Genomic DNA, 22,845 nt, shown 5'->3' on the forward strand with positions numbered 1-22,845 from the left:
GTTATTGATAACATAACTTCTCCCAGCCACTAGCCACACAAGATAGCTGTTGACTGTTATAGATAACATAACCTCTCCCAGCCACTAGCCACACAAGATAGCTGTTGACTGTTATAGATAACATAACCTCTCCCAGCCACTAGCCACACAAGATAGCTGTTGACTGTTATAGATAACATAACCTCTCCCAGCCACTAGCCACACAAGATAGCTGTTGACTGTTATTGATAACATAACCTCTCCCAGCCACTAGCCACACAAGATAGCTGTTGACTGTTATAGATAACATAACCTCTCCCAGCCACTAGCCACACAAGACAGCTGTTGACTGTTATTGATAACATAACCTCTCCCAGCCACTAGCCACACAAGATAGCTGTTGACTGTTATAGATAACATAACCTCTCCCAGCCACTAGCCACACAAGATAGCTGTTGACTGTTATTGATAACATAACCTCTCCCAGCCACTAGCCACACAAGATAGCTGTTGACTGTTATTGATAACATAACCTCTCCCAGCCACTAGCCACACAAGATAGCTGTTGACTGTTATTGATAACATAACCTCTCCCAGCCACTAGCCACACAAGATAGCTGTTGACTGTTATTGATAACATAACTTCTCCCAGCCACTAGCCACACAAGATAGCTGTTGACTGTTATTGATAACATAACCTCTCCCAGCCACTAGCCACACAAGATAGCTGTTGACTGTTATAGATAACATAACCTCTCCCAGCCACTAGCCACACAAGACAGCTGTTGACTGTTATTGATAACATAACCTCTCCCAGCCACTAGCCACACAAGATAGCTGTTGACTGTTATAGATAACATAACCTCTCCCAGCCACTAGCCACACAAGATAGCTGTTGACTGTTATTGATAACATAACCTCTCCAAGCCACTAGCCACACAAGATAGCTGTTGACTCTTATAGATAACATAACCTCTCTCAGCCACTAGCCACACAAGATAGCTGTTGACTGTTATAGATAACATAACCTCTCTCAGCCACTAGCCACACAAGATAGCTGTTGACTGTTATAGATAACATAACCTCTCCCAGCCACTACCCACACAAGATAGCTGTTAACTGTTATAGATAACACAACTCTTTCCAGTCGAGAGACACATAAAAAAGCTGTTTTCTGTAAAACAATTTGTAATATACACAATTTTTAGTAGGGGTGTTGATGAAGAGTACATATCGGTCTAGAAGTTGTTCAGGGGGCACTTATTGGAGCAGGGTGCTCTGTCAAGTGAATACGGTATGACAAGGACCCCTTGACCTGCATAGTTTGAACAGTGTAGGGTTGTGTTGTGTATGGACATTGTGATGGGTGACCTGCATGTTCTCCCTACCCTAGGATGCCCCAGGGGGCGGAGTGACAGCTGGTCTGTCCACGGCACGCACGGTGTGTCGGGTGGTGATCCGGGACCTGAGTGGCAAGTACTGCTGGGAGAGCTCAGTTCTGTACAGCCCTCCCTGGTGCAAGAAGGGCTCATCTCTACACAGTAAGTGGAGGCGCCATGTTCACTGTGTACAAGCAATCATTATGAAGCACCTGTGGGGTTAGGGATTAAGTATTGTCATGGATTAGAATTTGCATGTATGTGTTGGTGAACCAACCTTCTAGATACAACAGCACAAATATTCTAGCAAGATAAAGTTCCAGTTTTTTCAACTCAATGTATTGATCAGTATAGTAATTTGTATTTGAAGACATAATATTTTTGCAAATATTTTGACTCAACTCTCCCAGTACCTGTGAAAATGATGGGATATGTATCACAAATATAGGGCTTGGGGATTCATACTACAGTGTAACCCTGTTGATACTCATGGTCCAATTCCCAGGGAAATCATATGGATTAACCATTTCCTGATTAATGTAGCACTGTTATGGAGCAGTGTTAGTTGTAAGTAGTTAGACAGTCCTGGCTGTAGTGCTATGTATAAAATGATCGGTATATAAATTTTTCGTCGTTTTTTTTGGATGATGCGGATTATTCTGTTGTGGCTTCAGATGCTCAGACGCTGCTGACGATGACCACGGATATGGAACTGGAACCACTCATCATCCAGGAGGACTCTGACATCCATGTGCCCGAGGTCAGACCGAGACGTCCTCCCACTGACCTCCCTCATGCAGAAGACAATGGAAAGACAGAGGACTGTCTGGATGATGTGAGTCTTACTTTTCTTGACATCACAGAAATGCATTTGATTTGATTTGATTTGCAGTGCGTTTCCTTTAGTTTATGAATATTTTGTTTATTAACACATTAGTATATCATTGGCATCTCTATTGTTAGATTTAGTTAGAACTTGGATGGTTTCTTACTTGTTTTTTATATATCTTTTTACAATCTGTCATGACTTTTGGTTACGTGATGCTTTCAGCTTCTGCGGTATATTGGTCATACTAGTCCTGAGTGTTTGCTCCGACTGGGCAACCCTCTGAACATCTCGGCACCCATCCCAGAAGAACTTGGTGAGCAGGCCGAGACAATGATGACAGACATGGTGCTACAGCAGAAGATTGCCGAGTTGGAGTACTACCACAAACACAAGTTGGACATGAGGTGAGATGCCATGAGACAGGGAATTGGGGAATATGTGACGGAGGATTGGTTAGGTCTGTATGAAGATTTTGCTAGGGATGTGTGATGAGGTCTGATGTGGGTTTGGTTGGGTGTGTGATGTGGGTTTGGTTGGGTCTGTGATGAAGGTGTTGTTGGGGTCTGTGATGTGGGTTTGGTTAGGTGTCTGATGTGGGTTTGGTTGGGTGTGTGATGTGGGTTTGGTTGGGTCTACGATGTGAGTTTGGTTAGTGTCTGTGATGTGAGTTTGGTTAGTGTCTGTGTTGAGGGGTTGGTTGGGTCTGTGATGTGAGTTTGGTTGGGTCTGTGTTGATGGTATGGTTGGATCTGTGATGCAGATTTTGTTGGCAGTGTATATGATGGTGATCTCTAGGCTTTAGGAGTGAGGGAGTATGTATAGTATTAACAAACATATGTCTCAAACAAATTGATGACAAATGAGTGCTCCTGTATGATTGTCTGTTTGGGATATGTTTCTGTGCTGTGATCAACAGAGTTCCACTCCCTGGACTAGAAGGTGCTTGCAGAATGTGCATGAAACTAACAGAGAAACTGATCTGGTTTAGCATTTGAGACTACTTTTGGCTTGTGTCATGGTATCTCAAGACTTGATGATAATACGGCATGATGCATTACATAACAGGGTCGAATGGCATTACAGGTCATTTCAAGAGATATGATCCGTTACCTTAAACTACAGCAGACATTTGACATGTCAGGCATGTACTATAGATCTGCTCACTGTCTGTACATAGGTAGATCTGACACTGGTAACTTGGCTTGTCAAGCCTAAAACAATATGTAGTGGTGATGATTTTCTTGAACTTTATTGGAACTATTGCAATTAGGGACCAATAATTTCATAATCTGGGGTGGGGAGAGAGGTCTGAGATAAAAAAAATGAAATAAATTCTTCAAAAAGAAAAACCTTGAAAAATAAAAATTTGTCCGGAAGTTTTTCCAAGAAAGACAAATTGCTCATTGTCTGGTTCAGGGCAGCACACTGCTTCACGTTTAACTAAACACTACAACCCTACGGGATTGTCTGGTTCACCCAATCAGCACACTGTTTCACATTGCAGCATTAGAAAATGGCACAAGTCCTATAGTTCTTGCCAAACAGCCCAATAATTAAGGTATCATAAGTACCAGTAGAAATATGCCATTTTTAAGGGGTTTGCTATATGTTATCATTATCAGGACTAGTGGACGAAAACTGGTAGTTTCTATCGCTGCTTCAACTAGAAATTACAGCCCTACAGGATTGCCTGATTCACCTGATCAGCACACTGTTTCATATTAAACTAAAAAGACACCTGCCCACATTTTTTCAAATGTCAATGCCTTATGACTAATTGTTTTCACTTTTAATCTAATGTTAGTTTGACTTGAAGTTTATAGGACAACACCGATGTGATGTCAACTATGTATTGTACCGATGCACATGCTGCAGTTTACTCAGTCGGATAAAACTGATAACAGTGAACACAAATATGGACTATTGTACATGTATTTCAGTTGCAAATGCTGTTCGCTCACCACCAAAGATATGCTATATTAACCTTCGTACATACATTTCCAAAAATACTTTGAAAGATATCCTGTTGTAACCTTCGTACGTACAAGTAGACACAAGTCTTTTTAGGATATTCTATTTTAACCTTGGTACATGCATGTAGACACAGGTCTTTTTAGAGATCCTGTTTTAACATCAATACATATATTGGCACACAGATCTAATAAAGATATCCTGTTTTAACCTTGGTACATGCATGTAGACACAGGTCTGTTAAATATATCCTGTTTTAACCTTGGTACATACATGTAGACACAGATCTATTAAAGATATCCTGTTTTAACCTTGGTACATGCATGTAGACACAGGTCTGTTAAAGATATCCTGTTTTAACCTAGGTACATACATGTAGACACAGGTCTGTTAAAGATATCCTGTTTTAACCTTGGTACATGCGTTTCCATAGGCTACACAGTACCACTCCCCTCAGAAGTTAAATGTTGTTTTAACCATAGAATCCCCAACTCAAGTTGCACTGAAGCAGTAGTATTGTTGATTACACTGACTGCCTGCCTGGTCCATGAGTTTACTAACAGCACGATTGGTTGCTCTTGTTCAGGCGGCTGGAGACAGGACAGTAAGTGAAGTAGCCCCAGCCTCTCAATGTGTCTGTCAGCTTACAAAATCATGGAAACCTAAATTGCAGCATGGCTCATGGGCTTAAAGTAGTGGACATTGCTGTTAAACTACATAGCAAAACGTTTCTCTAGCTGATAAGGTTTAAGTGAAATCGTCTGTAGTTCTGGTGAGTATTAGCCTTGTATACTTACAACTTGTGTGTACTGTTTGAGACAAGCGTTGCAGGTAGTCCCGATGTACGGGTAGGTATCTGGGTTGCCCATGAGCCTTGCTGTGAGTTGTTGTGTTCACTTCTAATCTCTCACACACACTTCGCAGGAATGAAGGAATTGATGTGTCACATTTAATGCCCACATATATTTTAACCTACTAATTCTAAACACTTTTCCAATCCATTGCAAGACACATGTGAACTGTTTTCCATTATTTTGTGAGCCTACTTCATCGTAGGACCTTTGATATTTCTTCACATCTTTACAATTATTTTGAAATAGGAATTTTGAATATGACTAATTGTTCTAGGCAGTTTTAGTCTAATGTTTGGTGTTTTTGTACTAGATTTGTGACACGGACTATTTTTTATATAATGCACTCTATTTCATCAGCTTATGCACTGGTCATTACTTCTGTATAACGATGTGCTTAGTTCATTTTTCAACCATTTTTCAACCTTTCTGTTTATTTTTGTACATTTCTATTCAACACAACTATGACAAGTATTGTAATACCTCAGATGTTGTCATGTTTTGTGCCTTACCTTGGTTATGGTGAATGTGATAACAAGACATTGTCGTAATTCATTATAATTTGTTGTTGTATGTCATTGATTGTTTCAGAGTAAGCTGTACAGTCAGCTCTGAACTCATCATAACCAAAGTAGACACAATTTATGGATAACAACTTTGTTAATACTGCAAAGGCTACGTTTTGGTATAGATCCTTATACCGTTGTTAACGGCTACGTTTTGGTATAGATCCTTATACCGTTGTTAACGTTTAGGTTTAGATCCTTATACCGTTGTTAACGGTATAAGGATCTACACCTAAAGGTCGCCTTTTTAGTATTAAAGAAGTTGTTATCCATAAATTGTGACTACTTTGTCATCCGTCAACTTAGTAATGCCTATCAAGCATTTCATCATAACCAGCTAGCTATACAAGTCACTACTATTACACGGAATACAAGTTGTTTGTTATTACTGTTTGTTCTCTATGGCCAATTTTATTATATACACTGTATTAACTAATAATTATAAAAAGCAGAGAGCAATAGTTTTTATCTTGACTCTTCAAGTGAAGTTTTAATGTTTTAACAACTCTGACAAGTTAGAATGATTTTTGGACAGCCTACCAACATGTGAAAAGATTGTTCATGTGTATTTTCTGCTGAAATGTTGTGGTATGAGGTAGCAAGAGCTAACATGGTGTTGTCCTCCTCCCCCTCCTCAGCATGTTGGCCAAGCCACAGCTGCCAGCTGACATCCAGGACCCCGTCTCCCCCTTCCAGATGTGTCGCCTCGTCCTCAACCAGATGGGGCTACTGTCCTGGGAGAAGAGGTTTGTACATCTCAGCCCTTCCACAAAGTGCTCTTGTCACTGTCATAAGGCAAGACTTTTCTGATTGGTGGGTTAAAGGGTTTTGGGCCCAAAAATTCAAGTCAAAAGGTCAGAATATATTTATTTACCAAAAAATTCTATTTCAAGCATATATTTTCATTTCCTCGAAATGTTCAGTAGGCAGGAAATTGTGAAAACAAACAGGCAACAGGTTTTAGTTATAGTATTTTAAATAAGTTATGTATGTTGAAAAGTGGCAGCAAATGAGATTTTAGCATTGTACTTATTTCTGGTCAGCAGAATAAAAACTTTGTCAGATGCATGTTTAGTGGTATTAATCGTAGAACTGAGGTTAACTGGGTCGTTCTCGGCTTGAGTACTACAGATATGTACCCCAGATATGTTCTGAGTACATGTACCATGAAACATTTACTATAGTAATATGAAAGAATAGGGTGGTCCTTTCTCTTCTCCTACTGAAGTAGTGGATATGTTTCTCCAGATGTCACTTTGACCTGATGAAGAAAAGTGACAAGTTACTCCGGGAACTCAAGAACCTGGATAATCAGATGTGGTAAGTGTGATGAATGGTGGTGTCGTAAGGATAGGCCTTTTGATAGCTAGGACTGGCAGTAGTTGGAGTCTTTGGCAAGGATCGCATTCTATCACAACAATGTGAACACTTGTACATTATAGTAACACAACATTTCCAGACATGAGACACACAAGATAGTTGTTGACTGTTATGATACCATCTCTCTTCCCAGTCATGAGACACACAAGATAGTTGTTGACTGTTATGATACCATCTCTCTTCCCAGTCATGAGACACACAAGATAGTTGTTGACTGTTATGATACCATCTCTCTTCCCAGACATGAGACACACAAGATAGTTGTTGACTGTTATGATACCATCTCTCTTCCCAGTCATGAGACACACAAGATAGTTGTTGACTGTTATAACATCTCATTTCACAGTCGTGAGACACACAAAATAGTTGTTGACTGTTATGATACCATCTCTCTTCCCAGTCATGAGACACACAAGATAGTTGTTGACTGTTATGATAACATCTCATTTCACAGTCGTGAGACACACAAAATAGTTGTTGACTGTTATGATACCATCTCTCTTCCCAGTCATGAGACACACAAAATAGTTGTTGACTGTTATGATAACATCTCATTTCACAGTCGTGAGACACACAAAATAGTTGTTGACTGTTATGATCCCATCTCTCTTCACAGTCGTGAGACACACAAAATGGTTGTTGACTGTTATGATAACATCTCTCTTCACAGTCGTGAGACACACAAGATAGCTGTGATCTATGTGGCGGAGGGCCAGGAAGATAAGATATCCATCCTCTCAAACTCAGGTGCCAGCAAGGCATTCGAGGAGTTTGTAGCCGGCCTTGGATGGGAGGTAACCAAATCATATATAGAGTTTCAGCTTCTGGAAGAAGAATTTTAAAATTGCAAACAGAAATTTTGTAGAACTGTGGATTATTCTACATTTGAGTGTAATTAATCTACTGTTACGTGTCAAATATGTTCAGTGAGTTCAATAAGGATTTCATTGTGTGTGTACATAACATTACTAATGATAATGTGTGAACATTTCAATGCTTTGTGTGTATATTACCTCCATGTGTGTGTATCGATTCTACAATGCTTGTGTACAATACAGTGCTGACATTTCAGTGTTGTTATCCCCGCCACGAAGTGGAAGGGGGAAATAGGAATGGGTGCCGTCCGTCCGTCACATTTCATTTCTGGAGCAGATCTTGAAAACCGTACCTTATTTCTTCACCAAACTTGGCACAAAGATAGGTCTAGTCGTGAACTGGTGCCTTTTGATAGTTTGGGATTTTTGTAAAAATAATTTTTCGAGTTTCCATGGCACTGACTTTGACTTAGTTTCCGGAGCATATCTTGAAAAACGTACCATATTTCTTCACCAAACTTGGCACATAATGTCATCTTGCAGTATTGAATACATTTCCTTTCTTGTTGGTATGTTCTGCATTGCTTGTGTGTATGTTCCTCCAAAAGTGTCATGGACACGGTTGTTGCATTCACTGACTAACTTCATGCAGAAACACAAACTCATTACAAATATAACAGTGTAACTGATCTTCACTTGCTTAATAACAGTGTTAGAACCTACACCGAAACCATCGCTCCTAATTGTAATAAAGAAGTTGTTTGTCCATATGTCTCATCCTTACTCATTTCAAATACAGTTACATATTCTATCATAATCTGCAGATGGCAAAACAACACCAGTAATAACTTTTTTTAGTGCTGCAATTAGGCCATTTACAAAAAGGCCCAGTGAATATAGTTCACAGCAGCTAATGCATTGCACACAACTTGACATGTCATATTAGCGGGGGATATGAGTTTTCCATGCTTGTTTTGTTGTGGTTTCCGCTGTGTGTGTAAATGACAATGTTTGTGCGTGTGTCAGGTGGACCTGGAGACGCACCAGGGTTTCAGGGGTGGCTTGCAGGCCAACAAGACCACAGGGGACACAGCACCCTACTATGCAAACTCCACGTGTGAGGTGGTGTTCCATGTGTCCACTCGGATACCCTCCGGCAACGACGAGTCCAGACATATCAAGGTCAGACCCTTACAGCAGAACACCAAGTAGCCTTCTGAAGACAGAATACTGTCCTGAATCTCTTTACATGGCTCTGACTGACTGACAATACTAGACATTAGTTTTTTATGTCAAAGTAGACACAATTTATGCATCGAAACGTCGCCTTTACACTAAATAAAGTAGTTGCTATCCATAAATTGTGTCTACTTCGTCACCCGTCAACTTCTAAGTAATGCCTATCAACAATTCAAGTCTTTGATGTGTTTCTTAGAATTATGCCATTTCTGGAAAAGAAAGAACTTTGGCTTTCCTTGCTGAAAAGCTAGTGATAGTGCTGGTTCTGTGTTAACAAATATTTTCACTCTCACAAATGTGTGAAAATGTCAAGTATTTCTGTCCATATTCCCCAACATCAACCAATGAGTTACTGTTATTGTTCCATTTGTTCATTATTCCCTGCTGTGAGACAGTGTGATACAGTGTTGTGTCCCATGCAAAGTGGTGTGTGTACAATTGAATGTAATAGCCAGTAGGACAGCTTTGATATTGGCCGTTATTCTCAGTCTGGCTGTTGTTTTTCAGATGCGTCACTTAGGGAATGATGAGGTTCACATAATCTGGTCGGAGCATGTACGGGAGTACCGACGTGGCATTATTCCCACGGAGTTTGGGGATGTTATTATTGTGATATACCCCCTTCCTAATGGTCTGTACAGGATACAGATCAACAGGAAACAAGAGGTGGGACTCGGGATGTGTACACATTCCTTCAGTACTCTTATTCCTTGGCAGCACAGTTTTGTCTATTCAATAATGTTCAAAAGGAACAAACATGTGGAGATTTACAAGATCAGTTTCAAAATTTACAAGTTGCTATTTATGCCTTCTAGTTTAAGGCAGTCCATTTGTTTATGCTACTTGATATGTAGCTTGGATATTCTCTGCTAATAATGTTGTCCTAACTGAATTGAGTTTAGCTATGTTAGGTTTCTGTTAAAGATATTGGATGTAGTCCTGAATAAATCGGAAGTATTGGATATGATCCTGAATAAGGTCGGAAGTATTGGATGTGATCCTGAATATGGTGGGAAGTATTGGATGTGATCCTGAATAAGGTCGGAAGTATTGGATATGATCCTGAATAAGGTCGGAAGTATTGGATATGATCCTGAATAAGGTCGGAAGTATTAGATATGATCCTGAATAAGGTGGGAAGTATTGGATATGATCCTGAATAAGGTCGGAAGTATTGGATATGATCCTGAATAAGGTCGGAAGTATTGGATATGATCCTGAATATGGTGGGAAGTATTGGATGTGACCCTGAATAAGGTGGGAAGTATTGGATGTGATCATGAATAAGGTGGGAAGTATTAGATATGATCCTGAATAAGGTGGGAAGTATTGGTTATGATCCTGAATAAGGTGGGTAGTATGGGATGAAATCCTGAATAAGGTGTGAAGTATTAGATGTAGTCCTGAATGAGATGGGAAGTATTGGGTGTGATCCTGAATAAGGTGGGAAGTATTTGATGTAATCCTGAATAAGGTGTGAAGTATTAGATGTAGTCCTGAATGAGATGGGAAGAATTGGGTGTGATCCTGAATAAGGTGGGAAGTATTGGATGTAATCCTGAATAAGGTGGGAAGTATTAGATGTAGTCCTGAATGAGATGGGAAGTATTGGATATGATCCTTAATAAGGTGGGAAGTATTGGATGTAATCCTGAATAAGGTGTGAAGTATTAGATGTAGTCCTGAATGAGATGGGAAGTATTGGGTGAGACCCTGAATAAGGTGGGAAGTATTGGATGTAGTCCTGAATGAGATGGGAAGTATTGGATATGATCCTTAATAAGGTGGGAAGTATTGGATGTAATCCTGAATAAGGTGTGAAGTATTAGATGTAGTCCTGAATGAGATGGGAAGTATTGGGTGAGACCCTGAATAAGGTGGGAAGTATTGGATGTAATCCTGAATATAAGGTGGGAAGTATTGGATGTAATCCTGAATGAGATGGGAGGTATTGGGTGTGATCCTGATTAAGGTGGGAAGTATTGGATATGATCCTGAATAAGGTTGGGAGTATTAGATATGATCCTGAATAAGGTGGGGAGTATTAGATATGATCCTGAATAAGGTGGGGAGTATTGGATATGATCCTGAATAAGGTGGAAAGTTTTGGATCCTGAATGAGATGTCAAGTATTAGATATGATCCTAAATGAGTATTTGGTGTAAAGTTGCAGGTTGGCTACTTTGGACCTCTGTTTGATGGTGCAATAGTGGACCACATGGTCCTCCCAGGTCTAGTCCGAGCCACAGCAATCAACGCCAGTCGGGTCAAACGCTCACAACTGCCTTTCTTTCACTCATTGTATCCTTTCCTAGTCATTAGTCTAATGATTACATGGCTTGAATTGATAATATTAATGATTCTTACGAAACTTCTACCTCTATTACATCTCTGCCATAAATCCTGTCGAGACTGATTAATGAGTGATTTCGGTAATTCGTTGCAAATCAGGTGTGTCAAGAGTCAGAGTGCAAGACTGTCGGATTAACGGGTCTAAATAGCACTGATTTAATCGGTTCCCATCATTAGTGTTGGATAAAGCCGATTGTTGGATTAACATGTGTCAGATTAACGAGACTTGACTGTAATTCCTCACGTGTTGTAACCAAAAAGGCATCACGCTGAGCCCGAGTGGATGGGTTTGTTTCTGTGTAATGAAGGGAAATGGAAAGGTCACAATCACACCTTTGATTTCATAAAGAAAACAAAGCTTCTTTACCCTATCAGTATTATTTTGGTCGGGTTTAAAAATTGTACAGTGAAAGTTCAGGTCCATCAAATGTCAGAATGTTTACATGTTTTGTCTTAATTAAGTTTACAACAAATTTTTCCTCAGAGAAGAAACAATAATAATGGAAGTCTGATGCTTATATGCTATTGCACCTGTTGGGAGTCAGGGTCAGAATGGGCCACCAGTACTTCAAGCTCCATGTGAGAGCCTATATGCTATTTCTCCTTTTGGGAGTCAGGGTCAGAATGGGCCCCCAGTACTTCAAGCTCTGTGTGAGAGCCATGGAAAATGGGGGTCAGGCACTGTCAATCGTTGCTCATGCCTTTAATCACTGGTTTGCATCTGCTTTGATTATTATTACCTGCCACAGTGACAAAGCTGGAATACTAAATGTTAAACAGCATTCACTCACTCTTGCATAAATTGCTATGGACTCTGTAGGCAGGTGAGCTACACTCACTCACTCTTGCATAAGTGGCTATGGAGTCTGTAGGCAGGTGAGCTACAGTGCCAGGCGTCCACTGCAGTACATGCCTCCTTGACAGAAGTAAGTTATGAGGAACGTGCCAAGTGCCTTGAGACAATCATACAACAGCATACGGAACACAGCACATTCGAGGACTTCGCTGCCCATGTCTTTGCTCCAGTGCTGCCAAATAATGGAACAAGTGAGTTTCTTATGGCTCTGGATTGTCACCTTTTTGGGTGTTGTTCTACTTTTTCATAAATGCAGATATTTAAGGATACAAAGGTTTCACAGGTCCATTAACTGTGCTATATTTACCTGAATAACCCAGGCATTGGTGTTGGCATTATCAAATACAGAAGACCGATATGGAGTTACAGATACAAAATGTGTTGCCAATATTGTTTTAATTGTGTCCCCCACCGATCTCGACTGTGATGTTTTCTCAGCACATAGAAATGACTGAGCACCATTTCAAATGTCATAGAAAGCCATATATTTATCAGACACTGGAATTCACAAATAGAAAAGTCACTTATCAGAATCCACTGACACCTTCTTAAGGAACTGTTTACAATCAACCATGTCATTATGTCTCCCCCAGAATGGAGGGAGACATATTGTTTTTGGCACGGTTCCCGTCGGCGTCGGCGTCGGCGTCGGCGTCGGCGTTCCCACCGTTTCCGGACCATAACTCAGAAACCGTTTAATATTTTTTCGCGAAACTTTGTATACAGATTAACCCAGCACTGAAGTGGTGCCTTTTGCTATTTAGAGATTTTTGACATTTTTATTTCTTCTCGTTTCCATGGAGATAACTTAAACATAGACTCTGAATGGGGGTAAGCTTGGTTTCCGGACCATAACTCGGAAACCATTTAATATTTTTTCGCGAAACTTTGTATACACATTAACCCAGCACTGAAGTGGTGCCTTTTGCTATTTAGAGATTTTTGACATTTTTATTTTTTCTCGTTTCCATGGAGATAACTTGAACATAGACTCTGAATGGGGGTAAGCTTGGTTTCCGGACCATAACTCAGAAACCGTTTCATATTTTTTCGCGAAACTTTGTATATACATTAACCTAGCACTGAAGTGGTGCCTTTTGCTATTTAGAGATTTTTGACATTTTTATTTCTTCTCGTTTCCATGGAGATAAGTTAAACATAGACTCTGAATGGGGGTAAGCTTGGTTTCCGGACCATAACTCGGAAACCGTTTAATATTTTTTCGCAAAACTTTGTATACACATTAACCCAGCACTGAAGTGGTGCCTTTTGCTATTTAGAGATTTTTGACATTTTTATTTTTTCTCGTTTCCATGGAGATAAGTTGAACATAGACTCTGAATGGGGGTAAGCTTGGTTTCCGGACCATAACTCGGAAACCGTTTAATTTTTTTTCGCGAAACTTTGTATACACATTAACCCAGCACTGAAGTGGTGCCTTTTGCTATTTAGAGATTTTTGACATTTTTATTTTTTCTCGTTTTCATGGAGATAAGTTAAACATAGACTCTGAATGGGGGTAAGCTTGGTTTCCGGACCATAACTTGGAAACCGTTTAATATTTTTTCGCGAAACTTTGTATACACATTAACCCAGCACTGAAGTGGTGCCTTTTGCTATTTAGAGATTTTTGACATTTTTATTTTTTCTCGTTTCCATGGAGATAACTTGAACATAGACTCTGAATGGGGGTAAGCTTGGTTTCCGGACCATAACTCAGAAACCGTTTCATATTTTTTCGCGAAACTTTGTATATACATTAACCTAGCACTGAAGTGGTGCCTTTTGCTATTTAGAGATTTTTGACATTTTTATTTCTTCTCGTTTCCATGGAGATAAGTTAAACATAGACTCTGAATGGGGGTAAGCTTGGTTTCCGGACCATAACTCGGAAACCGTTTAATATTTTTTCGCAAAACTTTGTATACACATTAACCCAGCACTGAAGTGGTGCCTTTTGCTATTTAGAGATTTTTGACATTTTTATTTTTTCTCGTTTCCATGGAGATAAGTTGAACATAGACTCTGAATGGGGGTAAGCTTGGTTTCCGGACCATAACTCGGAAACCGTTTAATTTTTTTTCGCGAAACTTTGTATACACATTAACCCAGCACTGAAGTGGTGCCTTTTGCTATTTAGAGATTTTTGACATTTTTATTTTTTCTCGTTTTCATGGAGATAAGTTAAACATAGACTCTGAATGGGGGTAAGCTTGGTTTCCGGACCATAACTTGGAAACCGTTTAATATTTTTTCGCGAAACTTTGTATACACATTAACCCAGCACTGAAGTGGTGCCTTTTGCTATTTAGAGATTTTTGACATTTTTATTTTTTCTCGTCTCCATGGACATGATGGAGATAACTTGAACATAGGCTCTGAATTGGGGTAAGCTTTGTTTCCAGACGATAACTCAGAAACCGTTTGATATTTTTTCGCGAAACTTTGTATACACATTAACCCAGCACTGAAGTGGTGCCTTTTGCTATTTAGAGATTTTTGACATTTTTATTTTTTCTCGTTTCCATGGAGATAAGTTGAACATAGACTCTGAATTGGGGTAAGCTTGGTTTCCGGACCATAACTCAGAAACCGTTTCATATTTTTTCGCGAAACTTTGTATACACATTAACCCAGAACTGAAGTGGTGCCTTTTGCTATTTAGAGATTTTTGACATTTTTATTTCTTCTCGTTTCCATGGAGATAACTTGAACATAGACTCTGAATGGGGGTAAGCTTGGTTTCCGGACCATAACTCGGAAACCGTTTAATATTTTTTCGCGAAACTTTGTATACACATTAACCCAGCACTGAAGTGGTGCCCATTAGTTGTTTTAAATTTCTAGGAGTTCTATTTTTGTCGCTGTTATTTAGTAATGGAGGGTGGGAATGAAGAGATGGGGTTTAACGTGAAGTAAACGAATGAATGGGGGTTAGGGGAGTGGGGGGAGACATATGTTTTTACGAGTAAAAACACTTTCTAGTTTGACAATGTGTCAGATGACTTCCCCTTACCACATTATGTTTCTAGGTTTGTCAGCACCATATCCGTGCTCGTGGGTTTCACTGAAGTGGTAAACGTCTGAGACCTGCATCACTTCGGGCTTTTCCTCCCACATTAAGCTGACACGCCGTGATATAACTGGAATACTGTTAAAAGCGCCGTTAAAACAAACTCACTCACTCACTCACTCCCCTAACCACAGATCAATGCCATTGTGCCCCACAAGCAGTTGAGTCAAACTTGACGGCTTGAACTCAGCTTTTGTAATCCAAGTCGTTTTTTAGAATCTGCCTCCTTGTTGATGATGTTTTTCATTTGTTCATGTGATTAGCGAGAAAACTACAACTGTTCCTTAAGCGTCCGAAAACCCATAACACGGATAATTGACTTATATTTTGCTGAGATAGATGAATGTACAATGGGGTGTGGGTGTCAAGGGAATAACTGCTCATTCACTGTTCAATACTGGTAAGGCTTTTCTCATGTATTAAGGTGAAGTGAATCTTCTGCAACTGATTCGTTGTTGTCTGGTTTCAGTTTTGGATACCCAAATTCCATCAGAGACCAGCAACACGAGCCTGAGTGAACTGACGAGTCCCGAGCCATCAGTATCTATGGGCCAGGTGTCGCCTACAGGGATGAAACACAGCCGAGGTAGGAAGGCACAGTCTGCCCTCTGGCAGAAGGGAATAGATAACCTCATATTCTTATAGCTACTTAGTTAACAGCAACACTCGCCATCCAGTTTCTCTGAGGTGTACCAGCCATGTAGCAGCTACACCGACTCGGGAACGTCATGCAGCTATCTAGCAAACACACCTACATCATGGAGACGGAGACGGAGGAGGACTCTGGCATCCTCTGCTTTAAAACTGTAAGGGTAGTCAGCATTGCCCTATAATTGCCACTACTTTTTGCCATCTAAACCAGAGGTACCAATGATGACTTGTCTACCTAAATGGATGACATTTTCCATACACATTGTTTCACTATGCAGACATGGAAACATGTTTTAGAAGACAATTATCTTGATACCTCGTGGTGTGAGCAGCCCTGATGTGCTGGTGGTGTTCTGTATGCCTGGAGACTGTGAGAAGCAGAGCAGCTTGAAGAGGATTGGCTTCAAGGGGAGCAGCTTGAAGTGAACAGGCATGCAGAGAAGTGGCTTCAAGGGGAGGCAGCTATCTTGACAGTCTAGGTTTTCTACAGAAATATGTGAATATTTGCCCTGAATCAGTGTAAACTGTAGACAATAAGACATCATCAGAAAGACCTTACTTTGTTTCTACCAGTAATATGAGGAGGACGTTTTGCCCTATACTGTCCACAACTCTTTAAGTAACACAAGTTCCTCATTTTAATTTTGAAGGAGTCTGTACAATACATTTCTACTTGTACTAAGGCTGTAATAATTCACCATTAAGATACCATGCTCCGTCTTGAAGAGAAAATTATTCATTGACACAAGAAGTATGAGTAATTTTAAACTTACTTGCCAATAAATTGTCAGCGGCTATTACAGAATCTGTATGTTATAACTCATTGTCTCATGGGTAAAAGCAGCATTAATTTTCTGACTTGTCAGGGTAACTTTAACTTATTTTTTACCATTGGAACTATACTTTGAGTTCAAGACAACCAGGAATTTGTCTCATCCAGTTCAAAACATCTGGGCTAAGATAAGGATAAATATAGTAAGCGTTTGCCAGTTGAACACCAAAGAAAATGGCACAACAGGTAGAGGTGGACAGATAATTTAAACAGAATTGAACATAATTCATTTTTCTGTATTAGACTTTGTTCACTGATCTTAGCCCCATCTGAAATATACATGTATTTTATCATGACAATGGGCATTATAATGAAATGAGAAATGAAATGACAAAAATGGTTAGAAGAATTTTTTCATTGAAAACAATCAAGTAACATAGGTAGCTCTCCAAACGATTGAAAAGTTGCTGATGCAGCATTATGTGCAATATTCATTTCTTCATCCATCCATCCATCCATCCATCCACATACGGCATTTAAAGAATATAATCAATTTGTTTACAGGAGCAAAATGGCATACAAGTGAAGATTTATCAAACCTTTATACTTAATTACTTCTGGGATGATCGTTGACAAGAAATATCTAATAGGTCTTCAGCAACTCATGCTTGCCATGAAAAGGCGACTGCTGGTTGTAAGAGACGACTAACGGGATCTGGTGGTCAGGCTCACTGACTTGGTTGATGCATGTCATCATATCCCAATTGTGTGAATCGATGCTCATGATGTCAATCAATTGATTATCTGGTCCAGACTTGATTATTTATGGACCGCCGTCATATAGCTGGAATATTGCTGAGTGCGGCGTTAAACAACAACAAACAAACTATTCTGCGGACTTGAAATCGGAAGAGTAAAATGTTGACATGCACTTTGACATAAATTTTGTTTTTGAAATAAGTTAACCCTGATTTCAACCACATAGACTATCATGAACATATTATTATCTTGTTCCAGTTGTGTTGCAGATCATGACAATAGTTTGTCACAGTTGCATGTCACATGTCAATCATTCTTGCCAATCATAGTCAAACTTTAAGAAATGACATTCCAGTCTCTCTATTTGTTTTTGAGGAAAGGATTAGGGGTATATTTGATCATTATGGAGGTGGTCAAGAAGGTCAATAAGCCACAACAAATTGTCAGTGTTCTGTTTTGTGGACATGGACTCCTCCAGATGATGCCTTGTTGCTTGAGGCTTTTCAATTCTCTGTGCAGAGTTGTGTCCCTTTTGTGTGCCAGAATACTACAATCGTAGGATTGAATCCTACATTCACCCTGATTATGATCTTTGGTTTGGCTGTACCCTATCTGTAATTTGTTGCACCCAAGTGGTAAATATAGAAGGGCTAAATGTCACTTCAGGCTTTCCTCAAACATTAATTTGACATGCTGTGATATAGCTAAAACAATGTTCAAAGTGGCAAACTCACAATTACAGGACCATTGTTTGTGTTTCTTACAGAGCTCTTGGTTTAAGGTTAAATTTATTTTCTGAAAAGTCACCTTATCCTCAAAACATGAAAACAGTGGATACCAGCAGTTTAGTTCTATAACGATTTTATTCTTTATTTTAAACATTTTCTAAAACAAACTTACAAGTTAGAAAATAGGTCAACTTGAATGAAAGAAAGAAATCAGTTTTAAGACAAGAACAAAAGATTTCAGGGTAATTCTTGAAAAGGACTCCATTTCAGAAAGAAAGAACAATCTAGCCAATAATGAGTGAACTTGAAATGAGTATTCCTTTGACAGACTTGTAGATATGTTACACTCACTGCTGAATATCCCCAGTAAACTGACTTGCAAAACAAGGCTAGCAGAAATAGAGATTAATGAATTGTTTATTTGTTGACCTGGACAAGAAAGTCATATTTGGTTTGTTTGGCCTAAGAGCCAATGATAGTTTTGGTTACTAGGGGTAGATCATTGGGACATATATTTCAGTGGTTGTGTTAAAAGTTGTGGATATCTTGATACGATAGACAATAATCATGACAGTATCATGTCAGATGTTCACTATGTTGTTACGGGGCACCCATCATTTGTTTATGCTGAATATTTGTGTTTATTTATCATTACTCCTGCCCAACATGTGACAGAAACCTCAGATGTTCTCAGTATGTTAACATACATCCCTACTACATAGACTACAGAGAGTACTAGGTTCCTATATTTTATCCAATATATGGTCCATTCACCCAACTCTGCAAAGATATTTTACAAGATGGATATTGTAGATTGCAACCCTGAAAGAATGGAAGTTATTCTGTTGTTTTGGTTTCAGACAAATACAATGGGTTTCATCCAGAGTTCATCTGTATTTGTTACTTATCTAGAGGACTAAGGTATTTCAGGACAGACTGCACCTGTGGAGACTTGGCTTTGAGTAGGTCCACAGCACTCTGTTGCTTGTAGTATGAGGCAGCTAAGTGGGTTCTGATGGTCAGTTGACGTGGTTGATAGTGTGTTATCGTACCCAAACAGTGTGATAAATCACTCATATCACCCACTGGTCTCTCTGGTGCAGATTCAATTGTTTACAGGCCATGTTGGCAGCATTGGCTTGAATATTGGTGAGTTTAAAACAACAAACAAAACAATTTAGTCAAACTGGAGATCGTTAGGGGTAGTGTCAGCCTAAAGTACGGAGACGGAACGGATCCATACATGACACAAATGGTTAAGGTACATTAATGGGACTGGAACTACAGGATCTTATGTAAAAAAAATGATGAAAGTTAGAGGAGGTGAAGTGTCCGCAATCATAAGATATCTTCAATGCCATCTATGCACTGTTAATTTTGTTATAGTTGTATTTTTGTTAATGATGCATTTATGAAATTAATCATTCAGTATAGAAATCATTCATATGTAGCTATAACACACACATCAAAATAACAAAACAAGTACGTCTAAGCTGATGTTCAGGTGAATCCTTATTGGAGGGGGTAACTTCAGGCTTCCGATAATTAGGAAGTAAACGTCTTACAAATGTCATGGTCACTTCAAGGCAAGGATGGATGTTAGGGTGTCCTTGTATATGTTATACAGGGTATGTGTTTCTCTGTCTCTGATATGAGGTGTACCATCATCCATCACCTGTTCTGAAGTTCCTCTGAGAACATCACCAAGACAGTGTGCGTGAATCAGTGTGAATGTGTCACAGCCAATGTGTGAATAGGCATATGTCTTGAGTTACATATCTTTACATTTTGTAACAGTTTGGTTGTAATCAACTCAATTCAAAATAATCTTTGCCTTGATGGTGCAGAGATACCTGGTCTATTTGAATGTATTTTAAGATTGTATGACTGTTAAAATACCAAACCTTATCTGTGATTTTGATTGTGAGATTTTATATCAATCATGTATTATAACATTAATCTTTGCACAGTGCTTATGTGGCTTTGTATCAATAATGGTTATTACTGGGATTTTTGTAAGAAAACAGTGATATAAAATAAAATATTCAATATGCAACAAATCTTGTTTGTTACCATTTAAGAACTGAGTTGGGTTCCTCCTAGCTTTAATCTTATTTTCCTGTCATTTACTATTTCTAATGCAGTATAAATTGGCAGTAGGGAAACTCTCTTTTGAATTGAAACTAGAAAAAGTGCTATTTGGCTATTAACTATCAGTGGGTATGTCATGCAGTTTCAGAACAAAAAATATTCACAGAAGACTTGCAAATTCACACACATTTTTAACTATAGCTGTCAATGTCATTTTGAAAATACTATCCTAGTCAAAGATTTCAAAGAGAATGAAACGAAAACAGTTTAGTACGAAGGCAGCTCTGTCACAACTAGGACTGGCCATAACAAAGTTTTTCCGTAGTGATGATAGTTGATACAAACTGTGACCTCGCTATGTTACAACTGCTGTATATCATTGATGCTGACTAGCGTTTATTGATTTGTAGCTCACCATCACCATACAGCGCCAGGTGCCATATTCTGGCCATCTGGTTTCCGACGACAACGCTCCAACAGCAATGACTTTGATACATTGTAGTCAGGAGGTAGTTTGTCCTAACTTGGCAAGTGTGGATGACGGGATGCTATTTACTGGCCTGAACTTGTCCCTAGCTAGACTTGGGTTGTCACTGTTTGATGAGTTGTTGTCGGTGTTGTGTCAGAAGTGCCAAAGTGGAGCTTTGTTTTGTTTCACAGACATTTTTATTTGTTGATATTGTCTTTCTTCCTTTTTGTAGTTGCTGCATCAGAGTGATGGTGGTTTAGATTGGGTTCTTGTGACCGTATACCACTTCTCCCACAGAACACAATGCCAGTCTATTATTGGATTCAGATAGTAACATGATTGGAGATTTACTAGTAACCATCTGTTGTTTTTGATCATCTGTTAATGGGACCAACAGCAAAAAACATTACAAGACAACAAACATTAAATGTCGGTTGTACAGTCTTTGAACTGTAATTACAGGATTTAATTATCAGTTAAGTTTGGCAAGTAATCATTCAACCAGCAGCGTTAGAAATTGGCACTAGTCCTGTAGTCCTTGCCAAACTGCTCAAAAGGTATCATAAGGACTAGTAGAAATTTGACATATTTAAGGGTTTTGCTATATGATATAATTATAAGGACTAGTGGACTAAAAATGTTAGTTTCTCCCTCTGACCTGTGGAATTGTTTCTAGGGAGAAGTGGTGTATTGTGGCTCTCCTGTTGCACCATTCAGGTTATCATGCTTACCGGTGTTTAACAACTGCTTATTAATTACATAGTATAACACTTTTACATCATTTTGGAATCATTTCATTTCTGGTGAACATACATGACAAACACTGTGTGAGTGATGCTTCTTCCAGGTTCTTGTTTTACTTTTACCATCCCACACATTCACTGAACTACTATGTTAAGAAACACAAAATATTTCAAGGCCTTTTTTGAAATTCTTGGACTCAAAAAGTGTTAGCATTAGATCCCCTGAATAGCTTCCCCAAGACACCACTATATAACCTCCATGCATGATGTAGTTAGTTGTCTTCCTAAGTTTGTTTTATTTGTTTTGTATTATTTTTGATGCAGGGATAGGTGTTCAGCCCTCAACATTACCGCGCGCTTCTTTATATAGTTCATGGATTCGTCATATTCCTCGGGTTGGGGATTTGTTCACATAGTGAGTCCTGGACAATTTCAAACTGTTCCATTCATTACTTAAGTCTGTGAACTCTATGAATTGTCTCTACTCTCATCAAAGTCTATGAGTTGCTTGCTGAAAGGAATGAACCTTCATCAGTGATGTCACTCTGCATTTGGGTCTGTGATTAAACAATGCTGTGGCAAGACCTTATCACAATTCACACAGAATGACAAAATGTTATGTCACATATTCTTGTCCAACTAACACCATTTGCAGTTTGAGTTTCGGGGGGATACCAGCTGACTATATGATATGTAGAAGTAATACCTTTTGTCCTACAACTCATCACGTGTAGTTTGAAGGGAAAACTTGAAACCATACAAAATGACAAATACAAAACGTTCTTCCATTTTGTGAAGAATGAGTCTTTAAGGTATAGAATTACAAATTGAGATAGTTCTTTTTACACTAATTTTGGGAAGAATGTATCTCTAAGGTATAAATTGTCATTCAAAGAACAGCCATTTGGATGATGCAGTTCACATATGGTGATGTTAATCCGTATTGACAAATGCAAGGTTTCTGCAAGTTTGTCAAATCAGAGGCACCATTGACTATCCAGTGTTTCATGTCTCCATTCAGTAGGATAAATACTTACTCTGGTACCCTCCACCACCATCGCTTCGTTTCCGAGGTCGTCATCTCCACCTCCTTCACCACCAACTTCGTGCACATTATTCTTCACTCATGAACTTGATTCAAACAACCAATGGAAAACACTTTTTTGACATGAGTTTGGCATAGAACCAATTTCAAATTTGCAGCCTTAGACGAGCCAGCTTTGAGGTACGAGGTTGATTGATATGTTCCAGGTCTCATATAGAAGGAATTGTGCAATAGTGAAATCTTTTGTGGTGCACTTTACAAGATGTCATTGATATATATCCACCAACATCTAAGTCG

General features: G+C 39.1%; 1 protein-coding gene across 9 annotated transcripts in view; it reads left to right on the top strand.

The window, feature by feature from the left end:
- LOC124140708 (ral GTPase-activating protein subunit alpha-1-like) overlaps positions 1 to 22,845 on the top strand; it is a 94,738-nt gene that overhangs the window by 64,756 nt on the left and 7,137 nt on the right. For all 9 annotated transcript variants that reach the window (XM_046508403.2, XM_048403505.1, XM_046508406.2 and 6 more), the window contains 12 exons: positions 1,373 to 1,520; positions 2,033 to 2,193; positions 2,410 to 2,591; positions 4,745 to 4,762; positions 6,214 to 6,321; positions 6,824 to 6,895; positions 7,626 to 7,749; positions 8,797 to 8,952; positions 9,517 to 9,675; positions 11,177 to 11,310; positions 12,293 to 12,408; positions 15,760 to 15,876. In XM_046508403.2, coding sequence (XP_046364359.2) covers positions 1,373 to 1,520; positions 2,033 to 2,193; positions 2,410 to 2,591; positions 4,745 to 4,762; positions 6,214 to 6,321; positions 6,824 to 6,895; positions 7,626 to 7,749; positions 8,797 to 8,952; positions 9,517 to 9,675; positions 11,177 to 11,310; positions 12,293 to 12,408; positions 15,760 to 15,876 — 1,495 coding nt within the window. The remainder of the gene's footprint in view (positions 1 to 1,372; positions 1,521 to 2,032; positions 2,194 to 2,409; positions 2,592 to 4,744; positions 4,763 to 6,213; positions 6,322 to 6,823; positions 6,896 to 7,625; positions 7,750 to 8,796; positions 8,953 to 9,516; positions 9,676 to 11,176; positions 11,311 to 12,292; positions 12,409 to 15,759; positions 15,877 to 22,845) is intronic.

The sequence above is a fragment of the Haliotis rufescens genome, unplaced genomic scaffold (genome assembly GCF_023055435.1).
Source record: "Haliotis rufescens isolate VD_foot unplaced genomic scaffold, xgHalRufe1.0.p SCAF_3, whole genome shotgun sequence".
Lineage (NCBI taxonomy): Eukaryota > Metazoa > Mollusca > Gastropoda > Lepetellida > Haliotidae > Haliotis > Haliotis rufescens.